Source organism: Podarcis raffonei, chromosome 11 (assembly GCF_027172205.1).
Source record: "Podarcis raffonei isolate rPodRaf1 chromosome 11, rPodRaf1.pri, whole genome shotgun sequence".
Lineage (NCBI taxonomy): Eukaryota > Metazoa > Chordata > Lepidosauria > Squamata > Lacertidae > Podarcis > Podarcis raffonei.
Genome location: NC_070612.1, coordinates 32177711 through 32201464, shown reverse-complemented (window position 1 = coordinate 32201464; position 23754 = coordinate 32177711). Strand labels below are relative to the sequence as shown.

Below are 23754 nucleotides of genomic sequence, written 5' to 3'. Positions count from 1 at the left end.
AAGCTTAAGGTTATGTTTTAATCTGTGCATTCTGTGAAAGACTCTTACTTTCATTGAAGTTTTATACACTTATTACATCTTGGACGCAGAAAATAAGCGAAGTAAAAAATAAATGGCATGCTAAATGGCATTAAAAAGGCTGCAGTCCCTTTTCATAAAAGGTTGCGTTCAAAAAGTGATGGCTCCCTCTCAGCTTCAGACTGTTCGAAAGCAGAAGGGGTCAAAAAACCAGACATAGCTGGTGTGAAACCTGGGCTCCCAGCAAGCCTTTCCAAGCATGCTAAGTAAACACTTTCAAATGCCTCCACAAGACGCAGATGCGCAAATTATTCTCGACACAGACAGAAGTCATGTTTTCAGTATCCCCTCGGCTGCTGTTAAACAACAGCCTCACCTCAATCCCCCAGTATTTGTCAGCTCATAAAAAGTTTTATATGCTCAAGAAAAGTTCCTTTTTTCTTCTGCTAGTTCATTCGCTCCTTGCTCTTGAATCATAACTCTCCATTACTGCTCCTTTTAAGCTGCACAGAAATGACGCGTATCTCCCCGCACCCCAAGTATTGACGCAAGACGGATTCCACTTGCACAATACGAAAAGACTGTAGCATCAAATTGTTGGAGACTATTCCGTCCACCCTGTTGTATCATCATGTATTCAACAATAGTATGAAAGTTAAGTTATGGGATCCTGTTGAAAGAAATAACATCCCCTAAGAAAACATAGCAGCATGCATAGCCATGGTTCCCTTTTTAAGAAAGTAAATTCCCAAAGGGTTGTCTCCCCATACACACATATTTTTGCTCATTAATTTGCACACCTGCCCTAGAACTCCTCATGACCCACACTAATGGTGTGCTTTATATATTCCTCATTAACTTGTACACCTGTCTCAAATTGCATCAGTGCATGGTTTGCTTGTGCAATACATTTTCTCAGGAAAACCACCATATTCTAACACATATGAGGGGGGAAAGAACCATTTTAATCCCCTCAGCAATATTATCAGCATATCCCTTATCAACATTTTTGTGAAGCTGCCAAAACAAAAAACGATTTTGGTTTTCAGCCAGATCTCAGTCAGCCCCTTCGCCCCACAAGTGGAATTCTGTAACTCCAACAGATATTTTGTAGCAAACAATAATTGATATGGTCTAAGGAAAGAATAAATAAACTTCCAGAATAATTTCATGTTATGCTATATCAATAGAAAAGGCATGCAACTTAGGAAAACAATCATATAGGTCCCAAGGGATCAGAAATAGAATATGGAGTTATAGGTTGTTTCTATGGTTCATGACAGATACAAATAAATGCACACACACACATATCTTAGGGTTGTTGCGAAATATTCTTACCCTAATTTAGCAACAAATGGAAATGGGTCCTTTTTTACAATTATCTGGGGACATACAATTTTTCAGGACAATTTTTCAAATACTTTCAAGGCGTTTACTCTTTTATCCCTTGCTGATGTCTGTATTTCTGGCAAGCAGAATGTCCTGGAATGATGCTATGCCTTGACATAGCATTGTTCTGAGTGAGATTCAAGGCTTGGGGTAGGGAATGGTAGTTTTGTTTCCCCAAAAAGCCTCATTTGCAGGAAGCCTACTTTAGGTGTTAGCCAGCCATGCATCCTAAACCACCGTTAGCCAACTCACAGAACTAGATTATACAACAACACAGTGTTCTTAAGCACCGTTCTCATGTGAGTGAGAGCATCATCTATAGACCATGTTTAGTTGTTTGGTACAAGGAATGACGGGACGCAGGTGGCACTGTGGGTTAAACCACAGAGCCTAGGACTTGCTGATCAGAAGGTCGGTGGTTCGAATCCCCGCAATGGGGTGAGCTCCCGTTGCTCGGTCCCTGCTCCTGCCAACCTAGCAGTTCAAAAGCACCTCAAAGTGCAAGTAGATAAATAGGTACCGCTCCGGCGGGAAGGTAAACGGCATTTCCGTGCGCTGCTCTGGTTTGGCAGAAGTGGCTTAGTCACGCTGGCCACATGACCTGGAAGCTGTACGCCGGCTCCCTCGGCCAATAAAGCGAGATGAGTGCCGCAACCCCAGAGTCGGCCACGACTGGACCTAATCGTCAGGGGTCCCTTTACCTTTACCTTACAAGGAATGACAATCAGGAAGTTAAGATCAAGAGAGACTTCAAAAACACTACCTACTGAAAACACCCCAAAGTTCTGGTAAAACATTTCTTTTGGTTTTATCTGAGTTAGAATTGTTACTGGGGCAGGTTGAACCACTTAGAGAACAAACATGAGAGGAATTGTGTTAGGTCTTTGTACTCACTCCGCAGCTTCAAGCCTGAACCCAGATCATGCGGTACCTTCCTGAGTGGCATCCATTTGGCCAATGAGGCCAACTCGGAGGAAAGATCCAACTGGCTGTAATTAATGGTGTAATCATTGCAAGTTGATTCAGTAAAATAAAAGCTAAAGCCCAACAATATGAATCATCCACATGTGGTCCTTGGCAAAGTAACAAACTGGCAACTGTCAGGGATATGAAGGAGAGGGCCCAATGGAACTTGGTTACTAAACCAATTCATCTCTATGGCACAGGGTCATAGCCTATCTTCTTGAAGCCTCAATCTTGCTGACAATAAATGTTTGAGAAAATTGCATGATGTTTTTGCTACTCAGGAATGATTACTACTGAATTCTTACTATAGTGTTAGTTACCTACCAGGTAATCCAACCAGGTAAAACTAACTAGTTTTAGCCCCACCCTCCCTTCAACACAGAGGCTAAGGAGGAGGAAGCTGATAGGTTGTGAGACAGAAGTGGGCATGTGGGGGCTGGCTAGAGAGAGGCTGAGGTTGGTGGGGCAGTCCCTCATTTGCCCTAACAGACCAGCCCACACTGGAAATTATAGTCTCTGCACAACTGGCTTGCAGATGCAATAATTTGTTATGACTTGGGTAGAGGCCAGGAATCAATAATTAGCTTTGAGAATGGGATTCAGGGATTTCACGGAAATGGGGGAACTGGTAAGAGTCAAGAGTCTACTTTTGTTTGGCTGAGAGCTCCAAATAAATTACTTTCTGATGTAATTTTCAGCATTCTTTCAGTGAACTTGGTCTACCCACACATGTTCATTATGACACTATGTACAGCCAAGAGTGAGTGTGAAGTTCATAAAACAACAACTGAAAAGGAGTACTCTGTAAAGCTTATAAAAGTGCCCTACTGGTTGGAAAGAGTATATAAAGAGTAGTAAGGCTTACATACAGTAAGCCTGCAACTTAGGTGCATTTAACTTGTGTACATTCAGCTTTATGCGCGTGGCAAAAAAAAAAATATTAAGAAATTTAAATGGAGGCAGAAAAGGGGTGTGGTTCTGGGGAATATGACTTTGGTAATTCCACTGAACTTTGAAAAATGAAACATGACTTTGGCCATTGAACCCAATTATTAGCTTTAGGCATGATCCCTGGAATGTATCCCCCACATAAATTGTGGGCTTACTGTATGAAAAATTATATAAGACACAATATCCAATAAGCTTTCATTGCTATTTTCTCCAATAATGTTTCTATCTGACTTCAAAACATAGTTATCATTGATGATGTTAAAAAATCCCACAACGTCTCCTGTCAGATCTCTTTTCAGTTGAGACATTGGCCTCTTTTCTTAACACAGAAGAAATCATATAACTTATTAGTGACAGTTGATATCTCTGTTCTGGATACCCACAAGATTAAAGCTGCATAGACAGTGCCCTCAGCTAAAACAGAACAGAACAGAAGAAAACAAATGTTTGTTCTGATTACAACCTGGCAATTTCACACAATACCCTTTTCTTTCCCCAAATTTGATAGCACCCTTTGGCGTAAGCAAAGAAAAAAGAACTCACGCCTTGTTTAGCTGATAGCACTGCAGATGCCATTGTTAATAGCTACAGACTAATGGAATGTTAACACGCTCCAATGCCACACTCAGGAGTAGTAATGCATGGAGTGGAAGCTATGAAATTAAAATGCCTTGTTCCACAAATAATGGAAGTCAATTCAATGATTTGCTAGTATCAGATAGGAAGCTCTCATATATTATTGCTACATCCACAACTGATGATTTGCACATTTATATTGCCAATAGCTATTACCAATACCTCATTTCAAAAATATCAACTATTTCTAACATACAGAAGTGTAAGATAGTTTCATGCTCCAGACATAAAAGACACATCTTCCAGCACATTTTAAAACTACTTGCTACGGCCAAAGGTCCATCAGGTTGGGCATATGGCCCTGAGAAGCAAAGTCTTACCTGTATCATTGCCAGAGATAGCAACAACAAACACTTTTATGTCAGGCCTGCTTTCCACTCCTACGTCAGCATCTGAAGTAGAAGGAGGCTCTTCCTGAGACTCTAAAACCTCAGAGGGTGGTCCTGTAGGCTGTGCAACCGCAGTCACACTCGATGATGTAAAATATTCTGTATCAATCTCTGGCTCTGCCGTCTTGCCTGTAAAATCATCATCAGTAGTAGTTTTAATGGGAGAAACAGATTCCTCAATTATTACCATGTCTTTACTCGTATCCTCGTCAGGTTCACTGTAAATTAAGGGTGGCTGTGTTTTGGTAATTAAAGGCTTGGATGGTGAAGTGGTCAGGGTCTTGTCTACTGGAGCAATGGTAGCTGTGGCTATGCCACTTACCACCGTCGGTTTACTTGTCACAATAGCCGAGAATAAAACTGGCTCCGTTCCTACGGCCTCTTCTGTCGTTCCTGAACCTTCTGGGCTATGAGTTGTAAGAGTCTCCACATGAGGTAATTTTTCAGTGACAGGAGCAGTAGCTTTAGTAGGAAAGGGACCTGAAAATCTGGTTGTGGGTACATCCTTTTCACTTTCTGTGCTTGCCTTTCTGGCGGGAACACGCGTCATTTTTAGTTTGCGTTCCGTGACAGCATCCATTCCAGGAGACAGTTCAGGTTTTGTGGCTGTTTCATAAACTGTTATTTTGACACCTGGGCCCAAAGCCTCAGTAGTTGCATATTTTCCTTCATATGCGGATCCTTCAGCAGTTAAGTCACTTTCAGGTGTCAAAAGCAATGTTGAAATCACTGCAGTAGTGTCTGGGACAGTAGCCAGTTTTTCAACAGCTTGATCTCTAGCACCAGGTTCCTCCTGAATAGCTGTTGTAGCCTCTGTTTTCGCACCTCTGACACCTGTATGAATAGTAACAGTGACCACATCTTTAGCAATTTTATCTACTGGGGTTTCAGAAATGAGGGAAATGCCAGGTTCTTCCTTTGCTGTTGCAGAAGGAGTTACCATCTTTGTAAATATAATTGATTCTGTGCCTAATATGCCTGTTGAGGAAATAGTAGTGATTTGTCTGGGAATTCCTAAGTCTGGCTGATGCTCAGCAGAACTCCCTTCAGAAGTCCAATCATATTTCTCATCGTCTGTTCTTGCAGTTTTTTCCTGTTGCATCTCTGGAGTAGGTGTTACTGTATCACGGTGCCTTGGCATGTCCTCTCTTTCAGCTTTGGGGAAAACCCCTGCCACTGTGTCATTCACTTCTGTTGCAGTGGTTGTGGTCTTTGGAAACTCCATAGAGCCTAACTCAGAGCTAAATGATGTTTCATAGCTCTTTGTATATCCGGTAGTTAGTGGTATTTTGCTTTCAGATGAACTGACTATTACACCTGGTGTAGCTGTAGCATTCTCAGGTGAGAAGGTCTTTGACACTTTGACTACATCTGATTCTGAAACAGTGCTAGAGGCAACTGGCCTGTCATCGGGTGAAATATTGCCATTGTTATCGTCCTTTGTAGGTTCATGATGATCAGGGAGCAGTTCTTTGGGGATGACAACGGTTGTCAGTTTTACGTCGCTTTTTGCTTCCAGTGATTTTTTTGTAGGCTGGATGCCGGGATGTGTTTCTTCCTTTGTTAATGTAACAGAAGTTTTTGTTTCTACAGGTTCACTCAAGTTATTTCTCAGTAGAACGTCTACAGAAGTTATTATTGGTCCCACCTCTATTTGTTCAGTCTGACTTTCAGAGCTCTTCTCACTGAGGTCAGAGACAACTTGTGTGGGTGTGATCCCTACTAGGTTACTCGGTGCAGTATCTGTTTCTGTCACTTCTGATGAATCAGAAAAGTCTGTAACAGTCTGAGGTAGAACAGTGGATAAACTAGCAATCTGCTTAGGTACCTTCTCTTCCAGTTTTGCCTTAGGCATTCCTTGTGTGACCGAAGAGATATGAGGATCAAGATTAGTTTTAGAAGCGATTTGTTCAGTTAATAAATTGGAAGATCCACTTTCCAAAGGTATATTCGGTTCAACAGTTGCAGAATCATTCGGCTTAGCTATAAAAAAGAAAGACAATTAAAATGAATGTCATGCTTACTGCAATATCTTAAATGTAAGAAGCATTTTTAATATATTAATTCTGAACAAGCATCCTTTATCTCTACTGTATCTTTATTATATGCCAGTTGCTCCCAGGATGTACTTGCTGAGCATCTTGACCAGAAAGCAGCTGTAATTAAACTAATTTAGTCCCATGTACTTCTAGAGTAAAGCAATTCAATCCAATGTAGTTTAAATGAATTGTGAACTCCCACTAGTCCATAGCAATGACTTAAAAGTCTTGTATGTAGTAGTTTTCTGCTTGGAACCACTGTCACACAGATTCAAACTTTTTTCACACTACTTCAAATGGGAATTTGCCCCTCCATATTAAAATAAAAGCCTGAATTGGTTTGAATAGCTGATCATATGCTACATTGTTGGAGTTTGTAGACCTGGGTTCAGTCCTGCTTAGCCACAAAGCTTGCCAGATGGCCTTGGATCGATACTTACTCTTCCAGCCCAACAGCTGCTAAAAGAAGTGTTGTTGTTGTTGTTGTTGTTGGTAAAATAAAATGAGGCGGCGCTGCTGCTCTTATGTTGATAAAAGTAATGCGTGTACCAGCACAAAATGGTGGTCAAGGCACCAACAACAATGATCTGAAGGTACTCCATACCAATGGGTACTGTCACAAAGAAAGCACTAGCTATAAGAACAAAACTGGATAAACCTATGTATGTTTCCCTGGGTTCCTTAGAAGCTGGGCAGGGTATACATGTGCTAAATAAATATGCAAAGGAATTTAAGTGGCTGCCCCATGGTCCACTGATCCGTGAAATGGCTCTCATTTTTGCTGACCTGAAGTTATTGTACTCCAGCTGCCTCCACTATCACATCTGAATTCAAACACTTTCTGCTTTAGTCATTTGTATTATACAGTGCAGTTCTCAAGGTAAGGTGGGACACCATTCCTAATTTGTATAGGCACCTATATTTTATGCATTATACCCTTTTTAAGCTTTAAAAAAGTGAGAGTAAAAATGTCAGATTCCACTTAGACACAACAAATAAAAGCCTCGGCACTTATTCCACTGTTTAAATTTCAACTAATATTTCCAGAAAATATTCACTCAGCACACTTCATCTACAATCTGCTTTCTGTCTAGTGGTAGCAATATTTTAATCCAGGATTATTGCATCATCATTGAACGTTGCTTAATTAACAGCACAGTTCAGAAGATACAAGCTTTAAATTTCTAAACTTAACTTTTTAAAAAGAGAGAGAGAGAAGGGATGAATGAATGGATGTTAAAGCTGTTCCGTCTCAAAGAAGATATTCTCTGCATTTCATCTGCCTTTTGCTTAAAAGAAGATGACCTGCCCAGTGAAGGGTGTTTCCTTTCTAAAAGGCTCTGCTCCAGCTTTAACAGACTCCCTCGCTGTACAGATGTTTTGCATTACTAAACTCCTAGAATCATATGTTCAATGGGATATCTTCTTTGTGCTCCTTCTAATACAAGACATGAGGCAGTTTTTCCTAATAAAATATCCACATCTAATACAGCAAGAAAGCAAATTATCTCACCGACAGCTGCTTGCATCAAAGTCTATCCTGAGTTCTTTTTTTAAAAAATAGTGTTCTTTTACATTATGCACAACCTGAATGAAGCTGAGCAACTGGAAGAGGTTTCTATGCTTAAAAAAAAATACACATATTTCCTTTGTTTTTATATTAAAACAAACTTGTTCTTCATTGGATAACTTTTTTAAAAAGTTGGAGAATCATTAAATATTAGATCACAGAATAGTGTAGTAACACACTTGCTTCCAGGTTGCTTACTGTGCAGTGCAGTGATTCTGAATTAAGCTAAATAACGTTTACCAAAAAGGAACAGATAAAATTGGGAGATAAGAGGAGCTGCTGCTTTAAAAGGGTCTCCATGATGCCTGTTATCTTTGTATGCAGCCATGTGCATGGGAAATCAGTGGTCTGAGAAAATGGCCTAATTCCCAAAGCAAGCTACTGCACAGTAATTGCTCCCTGTCATAACACCATGCCCTTTTTAAAAGTACAGCAATCCAGAGTGAGAATTGACGTCCTCTTCTTCCCTCTGCAAACCCATGTAAAGATGGGACACTGAACAGTGAGAAATTATACCTCAGAATATACTAACCAAAAGGTTCAAGCACATATTGGTTTGGAACCCCCAAGCATGTTGGGCCACTTGCATGATCTAGAGCCACAATTATTGTGGTTGTTAAATTACACGCCCTTCACTACCAGGTCTCAGGTCAGATTACAGAGCATGGAGTACCATGGTCAAGTCATTTCTGTCCAAAAGGGCCCATAGTTGGCTAATCATCAGGAGCTGGAAACAGGCACCCAGTCACCAAGGCCACCTGGGTTTCAAATAACAATGTTGGATCCATGGGTACCCCAAGCTATGAACCTGTACCATCCAAAACAGGCTGCCTTCCCACCTCCTGGACTCAAGAACTTGGAACACATAGAACTTCTTTCTGGCCCACATCCAGCCCATCACTGCCTCCAAACATATTTCTAGCACCTCAGCCACCTCTCCTGATTCAGATAGACATATTGGTGACACTTCACCCCAGTCAGTGACTGATCATTGTGCTTTACTGAAAACTGAGGGAGGAAGAAATAGCAGCATTCCTCCTTTTCTCATATTTCCCTCAGCTTTTCATTCTTGGTGGCTTTAGGGCCTGGCCTAGGGTTATCCAGAAGACTATTAGAGAAGCACTGCAGGCTGGATCTCTTCCATCCCCTTGCCACACTACATTTTATATGTATGAGCACAATGGCTGCGTGCATTTAATGGTGAATTGTGGTTTATCGTTATGAGAACAAGTCTAGGTAAGTCTTGGACTCCTGCACTCCTCCCTCGTCCTCAGGGACAGCCACAAGAAGATTGGAAAGTGTTTGCTTCCATTTTCAATTAACCACAATTCAGCATTATGGTCTGATCCACAAGTGTATGCTTAACATTAACCATGGTTTGTTGATACAAGCCAGGTACGTACACTGAGGTTTGATAGTGGCTTGTTTGAGTGAAGCATAACTAAGGCTTACTGCAGTTTACAAGGATTTGGACGTAACACTGGTCAGTCAAAATCAGAAGAGAACGCTTCTGATCTCCTCCTCACAGCTGGTCTGGAGGGGTGGAGGGTGCAATCCTGACAGAGTTCCAGCTGAATCATGCTTCTCAGTAACACAAACGTCCCAAGAATTTCAATTACTTATTTGGCTATGTGTGCCTAAAAAGTGTTTTCTTTTAAAAAAAAAGTAGAGCAACTACAATCATTAATGATGTCCATAACTAGGCCTACATACTTAAAGGACCAGGATACTTGGGATGATCTTCTATATGTGGTAACCCAGGACCAGCCCAGGATATTTTGCCACTTCAGGCAAAAAAAGAAAATGTCTTCCCCTGCCCCGCTGCCACAGCAATCTTTTCTGTCCCTGGTCTCCTCCTCTGACATCAGCCACTCCTCCTCTGCACCCATCCACCAACATGGCTGGGCACAGAGGTAGTGGTGGCAGTGGCAAGTAGCCACAGAGGTGGCATCCATGGTAGCAAAGAGGGTGGCCAGGAGTGGAGGAAGCAGCTAAGGTGGAAGGTGGGTACGGAGGAGGAGGACGCAGAGAAGGTCAAATCTGCCGCCTGACGCAACTGCCTCACCTTGCCTCATGGACAAGCAGGCCCTGCACTAGCCCCTTGTCTGCAAATTCAGAAGTTCAGGACTGATATTTCTTTGGGTTCCACCACCATATGAGGTTAGATCAACTACAAAAATAAAGGTTTTTCCAGTGGATAACTGAATCTTGAAATTCCTTCCCTAGGAAAAAATACCAGGCCAGTTTTATTGTGACTTTTAAGAGATCTGTGAAGATTCTGAAACATTGGAAGCTGCAATCAGGCCATTGCTCAATCTAGCTCAGCATTGCCTTGCATTGAATGACATCAGCCCTCCTGGTTTTCAGAAAGGAGTTTATCTTGAGATGCTGGAAGTTGAACCTGAGACTTTTTGTATGTGAGGTATGCTCCAGAACTGGTCATGGATGCTTTTTAATCCATCAGATTTGTAGAGGGATTATTTGTTTCTGTTTTATTATGAGATGGACTGTCCACTGCATTTTCTATTGTGTTGGCAGTCATGGCTGAAAAGCAGCATTAAAACCCCTAAGTAAAAGAAGGAAAAAAGAAAGAAAAGAAAGCAAACTGCTTTGGTTTTGTACTCTTTGGCCAAAGCTTACAAAGCAATGGACAGACTGTGGTTGACTTCATTAGGGTTAGGTCTTAAGAAAGAGGAGGGAAATCTTCCAAAATACTCTTATGTCTGACCACAAAACCAGGATCCATTAGGAACAAATTGTTTTTGGCTAAAGTTGTGTTTTACTTTACTATAGTTAAGAAGAATCAGAATTCATTATAAGTCCCTCTTCACATTTTTCTTTAATGCTTCCTCTCCCAGCAAAGACTTTTTAATACACAAAAGGCCTTTTAAATAACAGTCCAGATTCAACATAAACATTACTAAGATTGTGCCCTACTGATGAGGGCAACAGAGGAAACTTTAGAAACTGAAATTATCCAAAATCTGAATTAAGCCTTCATGGTTGTACCCCCGCCCCAGCTATGGAGCTCCTTGTCCAACAAGCTTAATTTGGACACCCTCCTCCTTGCCTTCAGGCAGCAGGCAACTCTGCCCATAACATCTCATATTGTATGCTTTGATTTTGTGTGTGGTGTTTTATTGCATTGTTTTAAATGTTCTCTCTTTCTTTACCTTCTAATTTTTTTGCTTAGCACGCAACTATCATGTAGTTTTAGGGGGCAAAGAAGATGTGCTCATCATTCAGTTTTATATTGTATTTTAGGGCGTAAGATCTTGTTCTCTAGACTAATTAGAGAACAATATCATACACATTAAAAATACAATAAAATACAGAGAAACATAAAATGTGCATGAACACAATGGTTCAGAAAGCCTTACAGCTGAGTGCTATATTAATTTAATAAATAAGCATATATATATATATATATATATATATATATATATATATATATACACACACACACACACACACACACACACACACACTCTGGTACCTTGGGTTAAGTACTTAATTCGTTCCGGAGGTCTGTACTTAACCTGAAACTGTTCTTAACCTGAAGCACCATTTTAGCTAATGGGGCCTCCTGCTGCCGCCGTGCCGCCGGAGCACGATTTCTGTTCTCATCCTGAAGCAAAGTTCTTAACCCGAGGTACTATTTCTGGGTTAGCGGAGTCTGTAACCTGAAGCGTATGTAACCCGAGGTACCACTGTAATTGATTGTGATTCTATGTAAACTGTGTTACTTTTACTGTTGTTAGCCGCTCTGAGCCCGGCTTTGGCTGGGGAGGGTGGGATATAAATAAAAAATTATTATTATTATTATTATTATTATTATTATTATTATTATTATTGGTGTTTACTTGGAAGTTCAGTGGTACAGCAGCTGCTTTGCATGCAAAGGTTCTGGTTCAGTCTCTGGCATCTCCAGGTTGGGGTGGGAGAAGCACCTGCATGGAACTCTAAGGAGCTACTGCCAGTATAGATAGTACTGAGCTAGAAAGATGAATGATTTAAAAATACAAACAGTACAAGGCAGCTTCTAATGTTCTGATATGTAATACTGGAAGCAATAATTCATTCATCTTCTGTATGAGCTATACATGCATTGGACGTTCACACCTCCATGCACAAGAAGACGTGCAAGTTCTGACTGATGTTATATAGGAAGTACAAAAGGTGGAAATAACAAATCACTTGTACATATCTGCTGCTACCAGGGTGGTTTCTTTTCTCAATCAGAAACTATTTCGACTGGCTTAATTTATGTCACTGACTACCAGATGGTCTGGACTAACAGGGGGCTAGACATTGCCATGATACCCTGTTAGGGAAACCCTCTATGACATTCTTCCTGGCCACTGTGACTAATCGCACAAACTAGATAGATGGCAAGTTAAATAGGCTGCTTATTGTTTCTGGCTTCCATCTGTCTCGAGAGACAATGAAAGAATGTGAGGTCTTCTGATATTCAGGAAGCGAACAGGAAACAAATTCGTTAAATGATCAGAATACAGGTTTGAGCAGCAGGTGAGAAACTGTGAAGGGGAAAGAAGTTCCAGAGCTAGGACCACTATATTTTAGGTGTGCAATGGTGAAATCATATTGGAACTATAGGGTTAGTAGTGTCTATAAAGGGCAAGGGAACTCTAGGCTCAGATCCTCAGAAGTCTTTTATTAGATTTCGATAATGCCAGTGGGATTGGCTCCATACCCAAAAGAGAACATGAAAATGATTAGCATTTTAGAAAGCCCCGTGATTTCTCTAGGGACAAATCCATGATCAAAGTGGTTATGGTCAGCACTGTGAACTTCCCTTTTTATTAAAAAAAAACCTAAAACTAAAACTAAACACATATGGCATGATCCAAAAGAGTAAAGAGCATTTGCACAGCCACTTGGGGCTTTCTTGGCACGGCCGCTTTCAGCTCCCAACATCTAAAACTTCTTTTTCACAGACTTGCTGCAAGTACAGAAAGCAATCTGGTAGTCCAGGAGTGAGAGAAACAAAAGTCAGAATGAAAGTTATAAAGAAAAGCCCAGAGCCCTTGCACATCTGGCACACATGGATATGGGGATCAGACTCACTATTTCAATTGCCTGCTTTTACTTGCCAAGGTTAAGGCCATATATATATATACTCCAGGCACTGCAATGTGAAATCAAATTAAGTGAGAGCTTAAATATAATTCCATTAGCGTTAAGTTATATTTTGGGTACTTATTAGAAGCATCATCTAGAAATAGCTGGACATGTAGGAGAAACCACTGGGGCTTTAGCCCACAGTTAAGCATTTGATCCCCACTCATATCAATGTGAGTTAAGAGCATCTAAATATTACGATTGTGTTTACATTAGTAGCAGATACCTTGTAATTTATCCTTACTGGAATTGGTTGTTCAGATTTTTTAAAAAATAAAAATAAAATCAGGGCTTCATTTTCCTTAACGTAAAAGACATGTTAATTTTAAAACATTCATTTTGCTCCAAAGAAAGGTTTTACTCACAAACAGTTTCTTGCTGAGACACAAAGAAAAGGCTGTCTGCTTTGTTGACAGCAATGTTTGTTTTTTTTATAATTATTAAGACAGATGCCTTTTCTGGCAAAGATCCTTTGCTTTGCTGGATGTGAAAACACCAGCGTCTGGTTGGCTTCTCAGAGGCCTCCCCCCCTCCCCGCCCCTCCTGATTTCCTGGCTTTGCTGGGAGTGACATTGCAATGCAAATCTTTACATCAATGGCTCCAGAATGGGGCAACTCCCTGAGTAAAGGGGTAGGATTTGAGCCCTCCACATTAGAGTAAATACATAACATGTGGCATAAAAGCAGAAAGGTTAAGTAAATGAGAACATCTCCTGCTCCAAAGCGAGGGGGAAAGGGGCACAGTAAAAGGGTGACGTCGTTCCTTTTTACTGTACGAACATCTGTTCTACAGACTTCAGGCGCTGCTGCTAGCTAGATGTCTTAGCCTCTGCTAGCTAGATGTCTTAGCTGCATTTTGTCTTTCTGAGAAGTGAATGCAGTGTTTTCTGTCCTCACCTCTATCCCCACAATTAACAGCCTCTAATGTGATATAAATGGTTGCGATTACAAACTGTCCTTTGCTTTTAATTCCAAAGGTATTCTTTTCAAAGAGAATTAGTCACTTTTCCAAGGAGTTGTATATGGGTATGAGCAGGGAGTGTAACAATTTAATAACGGGGGCAATCCAAGACGCCTACACAGCTTGTTAAAGTACTGTTTCACGTGCACAAAATGTTGCACTTTCCCTTGACATTGGCTAGCATTAGATGAACCTGATTCTCAACAGGTGTAATTATCACAGGCTTAAAATTTGAGGACACTTCTGTCCATGGAACAAAAGCTTGGACTTAGTTTACTTCTTAAGGTAGTGGACTGGGAGCAGGTGGGGGTCATGAAGACAATTAAAGCCGCATAAGCAATCAAAGCAGGACTGAACCTTCCGCTCATCAATTGGTCATCATGACGGGCATGTGGGTGGTCCTGCCCACCTCTCAAAACTAGCCTGCGGGCTGGGGGAGATAAAGATCTAGCCCACAGCACAAAGGGTTCCCCCGCACCACACTGCCAACACAAATGGGACAACTGTGTTGGGTATGACCCAGTACTGTACTGAGCAGAGCAGGGGTTGCATGAGAAAAGAGAAAACAGCCAGACCCCTGTTCAAGGCACTTAGAAGTTACAGCCAGCCCTGGTTCAATGGAACCATCAAACAGTGTTTGTGCTCACAGCAATCAGGAAGAATCGCAGGTTTTTCCTCAAAACTCCGAAGAAAGTCATGGTTCAGTCAAGCTTGTTAATCTGCTGTCTAACCCTTGGAAACTGCAGTCAACTTTTGGGTGGCTGATCAAATGTTTTTCCAAGAGGTGGCAGATCACAAAGCCAAGGTTCAAGCTTATATCAACATTTCCTTCGTCTCCACAATGAAATATCTATAGACAATGTTACTTCAGGAATTATTTCAGCTGAGCTCCTTTGCTTGGTGTGTAAAGCCTCCACCAAGAGCTGCTTTGATGCATAGTTGGTGGTGCCCATGACGGGCGAATTCTCCCTTTCTATAATGCCCTCCCTAGTGAGGTGTGTCTATCTCCCTCCTTCATGCAGGAGAAATTTAAAAGCATTCCGGTGTTACCCAGGCATTTGATGGCTGAAACACACTGTTTCTAGCAACCTTGAGATCACTGGTTTAGAATGTTTTTAACTGTTGTTTTTTTAAATAATGTTCTTAGTTTCTGAGTTTTTAATGTTTTATCATTTATGTGTCTGCAATCCTGGAAGAAGGGTCAGATAGAAATTAAACAAATACAGAAATAGTAAACAACAAGAAAGTGAATCCAGTAGATTGGCAGGTTATATTATGTCTCTTTTTTCACTTTAAAAAATCTGTGATAGTTATACATTATTAAGCATTAAATAAACTTACGTAGAAAGCAGTAGGCATCAAATCTGCTGTCTGGGGGAGGGAAGTATGTTTGATTCTCATAGCGATACAAGGTTCGCACTCCAAGCAAACCTCCGCCACACTGGATCCTTGCCACAGAAACAGGATAGCGCACACTGCCATCAGCCAACCAGCCATAGTCGCATTGGTCAAAGCCATTTCTCCAAGCAGCATGTAGATCACCAACAGAAGCAAGAACTGCACCGTTTGCCTCACACTGCTCTTTAGCCTCTTCAAAGGTTAGCTTGTTGGGAGAAGTGATATGGAAGACATCGCCTACAAGAAGAGAAACAAAGGACACCTTTACTTCTTTGCATGGGCGGCTGTGTCACATTCCTAAAATGGTTTTTAAATGGGGAAAAAGCCCATTTACTTCCAGGATTATTGTAATAATGAATTAATTATGTATATTTTTCCTTACTGGTCACACAGATATAATTAGTTGGTTTGATGTATACTGCCATGAGCTGTGTGTGTGTGTGTGTGTGTGTGTGTGTGTGTGTGTGCGTGCATGCATAATACTATATACGGTAAATAAAAAATGTAACATTGACATTGAATTGGAAGCATGAATCTGCTGTGATAAAATGCGTTATGAGGATTTTCCTGCCCATATCTCCCAATGTCTCTCTCCCCATTAATAAGAATAAGAATAAGAATAAGAATAAGAATAAGAATAAGAATAAGAATAATAAATTTTATTTATATCCCGCCCTCCCCAGCCGAAGCCGGGCTCAGGGCGGCTAACAACACTAAAATAGTGCAACATTATAAAAACATTATAAAAATTAATTACAATCAAAATTGATGGCAAACATAAACTAAAGTTTTGTAAAGATTGCCAAAGGAGGGAGTCAGGCTGCGCCCTGACCAAAGGCCTGGTGGAACAGCTCTGTCTTGCAGGCCCTGCGGAAAGATGTCAAGTCCTGCAGGGCCCTTGTCTCTTGTGACAGAGCGTTCCACCAGGTTGGAGCTGCAGCCGAAAAAGCCCTGGCTCTAGTTGAGGCCAGCCTAACTTCTCTGTGGCCTGGGACCTTCAAAATGTTTTTATTTGAAGACCGTAAGTTCCTCTGTGGGGCATACCAGGAGAGGCGGTCCCGTAGGTACGAGGGTCCTAGGCCGTATAGGGCTTTGAAGGTTAAAACCAGCACCTTAAACCTGATCCTGTACTCCACCGGGAGCCAGTGCAGCTGGTATAGCACCGGATGAATGTGATCTCGCAGCGAAGACCCCATAAGGAGTCTCGCTGCGGCATTCTGCACCCGCTGGAGTTTCTGGGTCAGTCTCAAGGGCAGCCCCACGTAGAGCGAGTTACAATAATCCAGTCTGGAGGTGACCGTCGCGTGGATCACAGTGGCTAGGTCAGGGCGAGAGAGGTAAGGAGCCTATTGCTTAGCTTGGCGGAGATGAAAAAATGCCGCCTTTGTTATAGCTGCAATCTGCGCCTCCATGGAGAGGGAGGTATCGAAGATTACACCCAAACTAAAAAAGTATCCTATTCACTTAAATAAAATGTTCTCTTTGTCCATTCTTCCCAGCTGTCTCTTCTACCTTGGATCTCATTCCCTGAAGATTCAGGTCCTGTCCTGTTCTTTCTTTCTTTCTTTCTTTCTTTCTTTCTTTCTTTCTTTCTTTCTCTCTCTCTCCGCCAGATCCCTCCTCAAGTCTCACGTTTTCCTGTAACATTTGGCTTAACTTCTTAGTACTCAGCCCAACTATAACTATAACATCAATCGTAGCCAACCTAAGTACCTGTAACTTCAGCCAGCCATTTACTCTTGTCCTTCCCTCCCAAACCCCATTCGTTTTGACTCTCTCATTGTCAACATTTAGATTTAAGTTTCTTGCAAGCAGTAACCTCCCTCTCTCTTCTTAAGAAACTTTGCAAAGTACTATATACCTTGATGGTACTGTACATATCATTGGTAGAACTGAATGTTATCATAACAATAAACACATGCAATAACATTCCATCATAGCATGACCAATGAACAGAACCTAAAAAGGGGGCATAGGGACTGGGATCACTGCGGATCACAAGAGGCAGAAAGTATGTTGAACCCCCCACTGCCATCCTATCAGGGCCCAAATAATTTCTCCAGTATAGCTAAATTTCTGCTATTCACTGCTGTGGGAAAATGTAACGTACTTCACTTGGGGTACACTGCTTCCTTATAAGCGACAGAACAACTCAACCTCTAGCCTTGACAGTGGGTAGATCAGACATCTCTGAGAGAGAGAAGTGGAGGGCATGCTCCTGGCTCCTTGCAATGTACATAGAAGCCTTCTGTCTCATATACCCTGCTCTGTCCATCATGATAATAGGCATCTTACTAACAGGAGAGAATAAAAAGTGCCAAAGGTTACTATAGAGGCAGGGAAAGTGCTGGCTCCATATTTATGCACATGAAGCCAGAGATCCTGGGCTTTTGTCCCAAGGCACTTGACTAATTAAGGTACAAACTTAATGCCTCTGATAACAGGACACTATTTACTCAAGAGGACCACATCACAGCTGAAAGTTAAAACAAAAAACATAAAATGAAAACCAACACCAAGAAAACCAACGCTATATTTGCATGGCCATTTCATCAAGTATTTTGTACAGATTCATGCTAATATGAACACTAAATGTTTGATTAGGTTAATGTGTCCAGATGTTGGCATCCAAACCAAGCAATTACACAATAACGTCTCCAAACTTCTAGCTTAAAAAAACAGCTTCTAAGCCAATTCCAGTTAATGTGTTGCCACAAAGAGGAAATAAGGTCTTCAAAATACGCCATCTGCTTTGCAAGGAAACTACAAATCCATGTGTCAATATTAATCTAATCTGCATCTCAAGTGGTGTACACAGCCATTGCAACATGTTAACAAAATGAGCATTCAATGAGAACTAAACAATGATTGTTTGAGGCTAAAAATGTTGAAACAACACTATTTAATTCTGCCAAATTGCAGTGGAATATATATGTTTTGTTCTGTTACTTTGGAGGATACACATGAATGTGCTTTCCAAGCCAATTTAACAGGTAATAAAAATGCTCTGGTCTCATTTCGACTAGCAGTGGAATTGATGTCTGGTTTGGGAGATTCTTCATGTTTTATGAAATAATGATTTCACTACTGTTTCAGAGAGCATACTCTAAAGACTCTAAGGGAAGTCCAAAGTTGCAAACCTAAGTGCGATTATTTAGGGGGGTGAGGATCATTGAAATCAATTGCATCTTCTGAGAAAATATGTTTGGGTTCAGGGAGTGAGTCCTACTGAAATTGCTAGGATACATTTGAATACGGGCTTAGGTTAAAGTGCTGCTTGGAACAGTAGAGGCCAGCAGGGTGGGGCTATGTTTCTTTCCTGACTTCCCAACGCAGTACATTGCTGTTGGTTACCAAAAGACAATGGGAGAGGCAAGGCAGCAGGGAGCTCAGAATGGTGTGGACACAGTATCAGAAGCATTGGATTGGTTTTCCGCTGCCGTGCCTGTTCACCTATCAGCAACCAGCAGTGACATATGCCCAAGAGAGCCCCACCCACACTAGACCACCAGTTGCTTTAGGCTCAGCAGCTACATGCAGCTGCATGCCAATGCTTACAGTCACTTCACTGGACTATATTACCACTTCAGACAAGATGCCAGGATCACAGAGTTAAATTCCCTGCATATTTGATGTCTGACAGGCTAGGGCTTTTTTATGAGCAGGCTGTTCTTTCATGTTCTGACCATGTACTATATCATAACCTCCACTATGAAGCAGCCCAAAACCAGGATGCCATTTTCCAGCGCTGAGGTCCCGCATGAGTCAAGTGACCCACATGAGATCTCAGCCTCCCAAAAAGTGCTTTCTTCAGGCACAGCACCAAAAAAATGCATGTTTTAGGGCAATGTGTAAGATAGCTGCCCCCTCCCCACAAAGCACTTTTCCAGGGCAAGAGTGCGGCCTGAAATCACACGAGATCACAGAGGCCATTTTGGCCACTGTCCTCTTGTGAGAAAAACAGAATGTTCTGGGGGGTTTTCAGGACAGCTTGATGGGTATGCTATATGACTGGAAATCTCTCCTTTACCATGGGAAATGGTGCAGTCCAGAAACAAGCTTGCAATCTCATACACTGTGTCTTATGATGACACACACACACACACACACACACACACACACACACACACACACCCCTGCAATCTTCAGTTGTGTTACCCACAGAGATTATAAAATCTGTCTTGTTTCTATATGCTGCATCCCAGGCCACAAGTCTCAGAACCACTAAACTTTTAATCTTGACTTCCACAGGCGTAGCCAAGCTAGGGTGGTGTTTATCCACAGCTTCCCATTCCACAGCGTCAAGGGGAAAGATTATCTGGACCTTCTAAGCAACTTCCCTCAACAAGATTATGACTGTTAGTGAACTCAGTAAAAGTATTAAAAGTATAATCTCCAAAACCAGCTCTTATTCTCACCATGGCAGTGTTGCAGTCAACTTTTAAGTGTGGGGATTAGTTCTATCATACACTTTGAGGTACTGAATTATGTATCTGCCTGAGCCAAGGTTTCCCAAACAAAAACAGCTTAAATGTATCTCTCCCACATGTTCCAGAAAGACACAGAGAAAATCCATCTGGCAGGCTTGCGAGTGACGTAGCTCTGAGCATTAGAGCAATGAAGAAATACTTAGAAAGAAGTGGAGGGAGGGAGAGTCAAGAGTTAAAAGTGGTCTGTAATGTTTTGATAGCTGGAATCCACACAGAGTAACTCAGCAAAATGATCCAGGCAAACACCAGGGCCAGGAGCAAGAGAGCTAGCTGTGCCCTGCAATAACAGGGGTGACATGGAAACCATGACAATCTTTGGATTGCAGACAGCAATGTGATTTCTGTTAGTTTTGGCCCCCTGTTTTAGGCTGATTGCCTCTGCCCCAGAGTCAAAGCACTCTAAGAATCTCCAGATTTCCCCTGTTGTGTGTATTTGCATTGCTCAGTTTAAAAAGCACCTGACTAAGCTGCTTTTTATTGCTGTTAAATGCAGCAAGATAGACTTGGCAGCCAAACTTTCTCTCTCTCTCTCTCTCTCTCTCTCTCTCTCACACACACACACACAAACATTCATCACAGCCTCATGCCAAAATGCTTGAACTCCAAAGAGATTACCCTCTAGTATTCTATCCTCTGAGACTCAGTTCATATGTTTTGTTGCACCTGAAATTTAATCAGGAAAGAATATTGCTGCACACCTGCAATAGGGTTTTGCCATTGGTCAGTGGCAGTTTGAATTACATCCAACCAGGGTCATTGGTATGTAGACCATCTGTGAATTGGTTTAAGCATGAGATTACTGTATTTAGGATCCTTCAGATAGAGTATCACTCCCCTAGCTGTACCAGGCATTGTGCTTCAGTGCACCTAACACTGTTGTTGTTGTTGTTGTTCCCTGCCTTTTTCCCTCACTGGACTCAAGGCAGTTTACACATAAAATTGAGAACCACTAAAAACATAGAAAATAGGGACGGGGGTGGCGCTGTGGTGTAAACCACTGAGCCTTGGGCTTGCTGATCGGAAGGTTGGCGGTTCAAATCCCGGTGATGGGGTGAGCTCCTGTTGCTCAGTTCCAGCTCCTGCCAACCTAGCAGTTCGAAAGCACACCAGTGTGAATAGATAAATAGGTACCGCTCTGGTGGGAAAGTAAACAGTGTTTCCGTGCACTGCTGTGGTTCGCCAGAAGCGTCTTAGTCATGCTGGCCACAGGACCCGGAAAAACTGTCTGCGGACAAACATTGGCTCCTTCAGCCAGTAAAGCGAGGTGAGCGCCGCAACCCCAGAGTCGTTCGCGACTAGACTTAACTGTCAGGAGTCCTTTACTTTTTTAAAAAACATAGAAAAGGCTTATCCATATAGGGACTCTGCCAATCTCTCTGTTGATCACAAGCAAATCCAAACGACAGGCCAAATTGTTCAAATCTTTTCATTGTACCCTGCCTTTGGAATCTGACAGGGTTGAAAATCAGCCTACAAATGACCTGAATTCGTTTGTTTTGGGAATCAATAGGCATACACTGGTTGTTTTTAATTGTTGTTTGATTCCATAAAACTGTGTCAAATTCATTTTTGTTAGTTTGTAACAGTTACTTTTTTTAACCCTTTTTTTCATCCTGTCTTTAATATGAATGGTTTCGTCATGATGCTGCGTGTCTGGCAGAGCAGTAATGGTGCAAAAGAAAAAATGCCCTTCTGCTGACTCCTGTGGGGCTCATCTGCACGCTTCTCTGCACACACATTGCACTTGATGTCAACTTTGAATGGTTTCTTATATTCCTGAGTAGGCTCCCTGAAGCCAACTGCACAGCAACAATGCACACAGCTTAAAGTTTGCCAGTTATGATCCTTGTCCTAGCTGTTTATTGGGAAGTAAAATCTCAGTGGGGTTTGCTTCCAGGTAAGTACAGTCAGCACGGCTGCCAAACTCCCATTCGCTTTATGGCCCTTGTTTTCTCCAGAACTGAGGTCTGCAATTATTGTTCTTACCAATAGACTATTTTGCAACTGCAGTCTGAAGTCAACGAGTTTCCCTTGCTGTGTGGTGGGATGTGAATACTCACTAACGTACCTCTCTCTCTCTCTCTCTCTCTCTCTCTCTCTCTCTCTCTGTGTGTGTGTAAAAATCTGCAAGAAACATCTGGATTTATATTGCTTTACTTGACTAAAAGGCATAAAGGTGGATCATGGGGAAATATACGTTAGATTTCCCTTTACACTTCCATAAAATAAGTTTCCTACCACTCCCTTGATTACTTATTATATGGGCATAGTTTAATAGGATTTGAGGCAGGAGATTTTACATTCCATAGCTGTGTTTTGGATTGGCATCATCAGTGAGACATGGAAAATGGGCTTTTTCACAAGTCAAATTTTCCATTGGTTCCAGCCAGATATCAATACCATGTTTATCTAGGGGGTCAAACTAAATAAACATTCCTGAACTATTTGTTTACAAGTTGCCGAGAGTGGCTGGGGAAACTTAGTCAGATGGGTGGGGTACAAATTAAAAATTATTGTTGTTATTATTATTATTATTCAAAAGCTCTACTTAGGCATTATTATGTCAATATGTTCTTTAAGCAGGCATATCAACAAAAACACCTCTGACAGACCACTCAGGTGCCCTTTCTGACCCCGTATTTGTTAATTAAGGAATTAATTAGTTTGTAATAATCACATTAAAGAGGAAACATGCAAACAGGGATCACTTGCACCCAGTTTCACAATTAGCTGTGCAGAATTCTGAATGTGAAAATACTTCTCTTTCTAATCACGCAGCATTCAAAGCAAAACAATTTGCCTTTAAGTCAAATTCATAAGGTTTTACCTGGCATTACGAACAATTATATTTGTCCATTTGAATGATTTTTACACTGCCCCTTCAGCAAAACTATTCAGGGCATTGCAAAATAAATAAAAGGCCAGTATGAAATATGAAATCACATATAAATGACTGCCAGAGTAGATTAGTATTGGGAAAATTCATGCAAAATGTATCTTTTCTTGAACAAAAACTCAGCTCCTACATCTATGAATGCGGAGGTGATTTTTTGAAAGCCCAAAGTCACAATACCATGCATCTTTGTTGGGAATAAACACTACTGAATTCACTAGAACTTAACTCCAAGTAAGCATGCATAGAAACAGACTATAAAAGGAGTTGCAAAGAGCTAAAATCATGTGTGCTTACATATATCTCACCCTGATGAATCTAATTAGTATGGTAAATTCACAACATATTTCCACATGCTCTCCACCCTGCTAATAATCCCATCTGGTGTAACACTTTGGCCCTGGCATTTCACTGTATAATAATGTCCTTCAATCAGTTATTCTTCAGTTATCTGCATGTGCTCTCACTTAGTGATTAGTCCAACAATGGCAATGAAATCGCTTATTGATTCGGATACTAGTAAACAATCACGGTGACTCAGGTACGTGCTGTTAAGAATCTAGTGGCATAATAACAAGTGCCAATGGCTGTCTTCACCAAGGTTTTCCCTACCTTGCAAAATCAGTCCAAAATTAAAATGCCTCCACCATGAGGTTCCACAGGACACTTTTTGTCCCTGGAGTTTTTTTAACACCTACATTGAGGCATCTGATCATAGCCTGCATTTTTAATCAAGGCTTATATTTTGATCAGATTCCTGTATTCTAAAAATGACCTTAAAGAAATATATTTGTAAATGTTTGTATCTCTCATGCCAGGCAGAAACCATACTCTGGCAGCTGTTTATCTTCTTGATCAAGGGCCCCCCTGATCTATAGCAGTGTCTCAGGGTTGTAAAAGGAAATTACAGGC

At 41.4% G+C, this 23754-nt stretch overlaps 1 protein-coding gene across 7 annotated transcripts in view; it reads right to left on the bottom strand.

Annotated features, from left to right (window-relative positions):
• VCAN (versican) overlaps positions 1 to 23754 on the bottom strand; it is a 131927-nt gene that overhangs the window by 59018 nt on the left and 49155 nt on the right. For 6 of the 7 annotated variants that reach the window (XM_053408706.1, XM_053408709.1, XM_053408708.1 and 3 more), the window contains 2 exons: positions 15403 to 15696; positions 4281 to 6332 (listed from right to left, as the gene is read on the bottom strand). In XM_053408706.1, coding sequence (XP_053264681.1) covers positions 4281 to 6332; positions 15403 to 15696 — 2346 coding nt within the window. The remainder of the gene's footprint in view (positions 1 to 4280; positions 6333 to 15402; positions 15697 to 23754) is intronic. The other variant, XM_053408712.1, reaches the window with a different exon arrangement.